Source organism: Nematolebias whitei, chromosome 10 (assembly GCF_014905685.2).
Source record: "Nematolebias whitei isolate Nwh7 chromosome 10, NemWhi1, whole genome shotgun sequence".
Classification (NCBI taxonomy): domain Eukaryota; kingdom Metazoa; phylum Chordata; class Actinopteri; order Cyprinodontiformes; family Rivulidae; genus Nematolebias; species Nematolebias whitei.
This window is the reverse complement of record NC_056507.1, coordinates 1,636,305-1,641,890: the sequence shown is the minus strand read 5'-3', so window position 1 is coordinate 1,641,890 and position 5,586 is coordinate 1,636,305. Positions and strand designations below refer to the sequence as shown.

The 5,586-nt window shown below is 39.9% G+C and overlaps 1 protein-coding gene across 1 annotated transcript in view; it reads right to left on the bottom strand.

The window, feature by feature from the left end:
- Positions 1-3,940: 3,940 nt before the first annotated feature.
- cpa5 (carboxypeptidase A5) overlaps positions 3,941-5,586 on the bottom strand; it is a 16,589-nt gene continuing 14,943 nt past the window's right edge. Inside the window, exon 11 of the mRNA XM_037683219.1 lies at positions 3,941-4,206. Coding sequence (XP_037539147.1) covers positions 4,019-4,206 — 188 coding nt within the window. The 3' untranslated portion in view covers positions 3,941-4,018. The remainder of the gene's footprint in view (positions 4,207-5,586) is intronic.

Below are 5,586 nucleotides of genomic sequence, written 5' to 3'. Positions count from 1 at the left end.
GGGAGTGTGGGGGGGGGGGGGGGGGGGGGGGGGGGGGGGGGGGGGGGGTCTGCAACCTGTAACTTGAACCAAAACTGACACAAACCTTATAGTTTTATAGTTTTAATTTAAATCGGTGGCGGCATTGAGCATTTGGAACAACTGATTGTTGCAGTTTGTGCTCCACTGTCGAGCTAATGAGTCGTTACTGTTGCCCAGTTTATTTACGCAAGGTTTAATGTTATATTAGTTATATCTCATAGTTTTATTTGTCATATATGGCTATGTCCATTATAGTTATGCTGTCTGATATATGATGGGATTGCCCTCAAATCCACCGTAAGATCAACGTTTCCAACACAACTAAGTACTTTAGCACGTATAAAAAAATACTAGAACTAAGTGAATAAAAAGATTAGTAAGAAGCAAAATGTTGTTTTATTGTAAAAAGACAAAAAGTTGCTCTAAAAGTTGAATCACTGAAGCAGGTACTTAAAAACTGTGTCTTCAGGATTTTTAGGTGTAAAATAACTAACAAAGATTGATACAGCTTCTGTTTTTGTAAAGGATACTGCTTTTAATCATTTGACTCAGATGTCTAAAATAAATAATTTAGTAAAGAATAAAATAGGTTAGCGTAGAAACAATAGAATATTTTTCCTTGTACAAAACAGTATCCAATAAAACAAAACTTAATTCACTAATCCCTGCGTGTATATGAGCTCCACAAAAAAATAATTCAACATTAAAATACAAGATAAATAAATTACAATGAGAAATAATAACACTGCAGTATATAAGAAGAATATGATGAATTCTGTATTAATTAAAAACAAAGACAAAAATCACTGAATGCAGAGGTAAAAACAAAAACCAGCAGTTGATAAAAATCATCTTTGAGGTCATGAGAAAAGAAAAGGGTGAAAACATTCCTCAACAAGAAGTTGTTATGTAACCTGATCCTTGGGCCTTTTTGAAAAATGTTCAGCGTTGCTTCTTCAGGAGACACGTGGGAGTTGATGGTTGAAGGTCTCTGAACCCTGACTGCTCAAAAACTAGGGATCAACTTGTTTTTGGCTTTTTACTCAGTCAGTAAGTAGGAGAGGTGGTGCAAGTGTTCCTGACGTACGGCCTACAGACCTGAAACTAGTGTGACCTTAAAGGCTGAAGGTGAGGAAGATGTGATGTGAGGGGACCGCACCCCGACACCACGAGGTTCTCACACTAACATTTAGTGCAGTTCGTGTGCTCGTTGGACTGAAGCAGTTCTTGCTCTAATCTGAAGCTAATCCCATGTAGGAAAAGAGCTCCAGCATTGGTTGCAGTGTGCACAAGGTTCATTCAAACAGGTCTACCAATGTAAAGAACCTGATCCAATGACATGAATTCACCTTTTCATCCATATTTATTTGTTAAACCAACATAACTTTATTCTTTCATTGACAAATAATGTTCAAAGCACCAGAATGACGGTTTAAAATCAGACAGAACCGTCTCATGAAGTTAAACAACAGCCGACGACTCCATCAGTTGGACGACCACCATGAAACGGTTCATGTCGTGTCTTCAAGCTACTCCTCAAACTTCTGGCAGCAAGAGGTCACCACACAGGACTTTGTTCAACGGCTTCCAATAACTAACCCATCCATCCATCCATCCATCCATCCATCCATCCACCCATCCACCCATCCATCCATCCACCCATCCATCCATCCATCCATCCATCCATCCATTCATCCATCCATCCATCCACCCATCCATCCATCCATCCATCCATCCATCCATCCATCCATCCATCCATCCATCCACCCATCCACCCATCCATCCATCCATCCATCCACCCATCCACCCATCCATCCATCCATCCATCCATCCATTATCTTTACTCGCTTCTTCCTTTTCGGGTCTCAGGGGTTGCTGGTGCCCATATCCAGCTTTCACTGTGCGGGGGGGGGGGGGGGGGGGGGGAGACACACACCCTGGAAAGGTCTCCAGTCCATCACAGGGTCACCTGGACAGGTCTTCTGTCCATCACAGGGACACCTAGACAGGTCTCCAGTCCATCATAGGGACACCTGGAGAGGTCTTCAGTCCATCACAGGGACACCTTGAGACAATTCAGAGTTACCATCAGTCTAACATGTATGTTTTTAGTCTGTGGGAGGAAACTGTAGTACCTGGAGAAAACCCACACAGCACAGAGAGAACATGCAAACTCCACCCAGAAAGGCCCCGGCTGGGATTTGATCCGGTGACCTTCTCACTGAGAGGCAGCAGCTCTACCAAGTGAGCCACTGTGCTGTCCCCGAATAATTAACTTTTTTCAAACTAAGCTTCAATGATTCTGAAGTTTCACTTCACTAGAAATGTTTCATTCCACTGTTTCGGTGGCATCTCTCGTGTTCGAGCCACGATTCATGTCAGTCTGCCTCATGCAACACGTCTCCAAGGTGTTCCTTCTTTATTCTTCTTTCTTATGACCAAAGATTAATTAGCAGGTTCTGATGCAGGTGTTAGAGACTGATTCCACCTTTTCCCTCTTCTTGATCAAAAATGAGCGACTGTGACACATTGCAGTTTTAAGAGTTCCTGTTTTTAAATGCTCGAATGTCAGAAATTTGAAAAATGTTTTTCATGGCACGTCTGTAATTTATTATTATTATTATTATTTTTACAAATGAAACCTTCTGAAAGAACATCCTGTAAGAGTCCATAATTGTTGCCAGGCGTTGTATTAAATATGAAAAATGTACAGTTCTAAATTTACAAAGGACTTTCTTCTGACCATCTCTCTGGCTTAAATAAAATTATTTCATGTTAGGAGAGCGCCATTTTCTTTACTTTCTAGCCACCGGTTGCAAAGTATATAACTGAATTCAACCAAGTCTCCTCGGATTACTTTCTTTGTAGAGGAGCAGGTTTTTTAAAGTGATGTTTGCATTAAAGTTGTACATTTTTTGTCATTCGACCTTTATTTATACAGCTTAGTCTCATTGAGCCATTAACCTGTATAAATAAATGTTTAATAAAAAATACAACTTTAATGCAAACATCACTTGAAAAAAACCTGCTGTAATACAAGATCATTTAAGTTGCTGCATTAGTTACATTCCTCTGTAAGATGGAGGAGCTTGTTGAAATGTGGTTACATTTTCCAACACATGAACTTACGTAAGAATACAGGTAAGGAAATGAATATACAAAATATTACTTTAAAATTAAAGGAGTGGTTCTCATTTTAGCCAGATCTGGTTGGTTACTGATTCTTATTATTTATTGCACATCACTTTTATATAAAGTGTCATTGAACAAACATGGGGCAGCACCGTGGCACAGGTAGAGCTGATGCCTCTCTGCGAGAAGGTTGCCGGTTCAAATCCTGGCCCGGGGCCTTTCTGGGTGGAGTCTGCATGTTCTCTCCGTGCTGTGTGGGTTTTCTCCAGGTGCTCCAGTTTCCTCCCACAGACCAAAAACATGCAAGTTAGACTGACTGGTGACTCTGAACTGTCCCTAGGTGAGAGAGAGAGAGAGAGAGAGAGTGGTTGTTTGTCTCTGTGTCCCTGTGATGGACTGGAGACCTGTCCAGGTGTCCCTGTGATGGACTGGAGACCTGTCCAGGTGTCCCCCATCTTCTGCATGTGACTCTCGTTACCCGAAAAGGAAGATGTGGGATGGATGGATGGATGGATGGATGGATGGATGGATGGATGGATGGATGGATGAACAAACAAATATCTGTACTTATTTTATTCACAAGAGAATAAAAGTAGTTTTATGTTGCTATAGGAGCAAATAGTAATTGTTGATCTGAAATAAAGGAAAGCTTTTTATAACGTATAGAATCCGCCCTGATGTCTGACGTCAGTTATTAATGCAAATATTTCTATTTGTGAAACTTGTGCAACAGCCAACAAAATGTAAACTTCAAAGAAACAATTAAAACGTCTGTTTTGTCAGTGGTGACTTTTATTTTTTTGTTTTAGTTCAACTAATGAGCAGTTAGAGGAGTGAAACTGGGGCCTCCACACAGAAACACACATTAATATGGATTCCTGAACGTGTGGTCCATGATGGCCGTCAGAGCCAGCCACGTCTCCTCGGCCGTGGGAACGATCTGAGTGGCGGGCAGCAGGAAGCCGTAGCGGCCCGTGTCCCTGAGCTCGAAGGTGTAGGAGTACTTGACCCCCTGGTTGTAGGTCCAGTCGATGGTGCCACCACTGGCTTGGTCTGCAGGTTGAACACAGAAAGTCCATGTGAAGGAGACGGCAAACATTTCCATTCCTTAAAGTTATAATGACTCTCTTTGAACTCATTTTAAATTAATATTTGGGGATAATATTTTTATGAGCTTTATACATGACTTCTAAAATACTATATTCAAACAAATCATCAAATTTTAATAATTTCGACTGATGAAATAATATATTTGTTGGTGACCACAGCACTTCCTACTAATAATTCTTATAGCTGTTTTTTGTGAAATAAAAATAGGATTTGTAATTGTTTTACAAACTTCAACACAGTAGATTAAATATGGAACAATCATGACATTATACAATATATACAAAGCTGTGTCTTTCAACAACTCTTTTACTTTATACAGTATGCAACTGATTTTTCTATTTTTATTCTCAAGTAATGTACATGAGATTTCCATGTCCTCATCAATAACCACACCCAAACATTTATTTCAATAACTATGAATTTCACCACTGTCAGTTTTAAATGGGACATGGATAATTTTCTTTCTATTACTGAATATCATGTAGTTTGTTTTTACTAATTTAATGATAACTTAATATGTTGGAACCAAGTGTGTATTTTTATGAATTCTGCCTGAATCATCTCTAACATCTGTTCAATATGTTCACCTGAACAAAATAAATGTGGCATCATCTGCAAATAAAACAGTAAAACAATAAAACACCCCTCCCTGAGGAACGTCCAACTGATAACCAGAGGAACCAGCTGAATAAACGTGTCATCATTTCAGGACTCTTGGATTCTCATAGATGTTATTCTTGGCCATTCCTCGACATCCCTGGAGAATGTTTATGGATCTCACCGGAGGACACTGGCTGATTATTACATCCTTATCAGAACTCTTACAGGGACCTCGAGAGCATCTATCAACATGCTGACCGCTCTCGTCTCCACCCTCTGCAGAATGTCTACGTCACCATGTGCTTGTTTGTGGGAGGTGTTTTTTTAATATTGGAGGGTTTTTTTTTTTCTCAGGCAGGAAAATAAAGTCAGATATGAATTTTTCTCCTCCAACTCCTCCATGTGTCCAGTTAACCACTGTCTGTCCAAACTGGTCTCACTTGTAAATGAGTCTTTGAGGCTCAATGTGATTTATCTGTTTAAATAAAAGTTGAATGAATGAAAGAACACTTCAAAAGCCCTGACACATCATCCACATTCAAATTAAACAACTTTGGTCCCAACACAGTTGTTACTTATTATGAACTAATTATTTTTAAAGTCAGGATGGGAGACTGACCAAGTGAAGATTCAACGGGTCTGCTGCGTCTTTACACAGAGAACTTTACCAACTGGCTTATTGAGCATGCATCAGGATGTTTACCAACTGGATTATTGAGCATG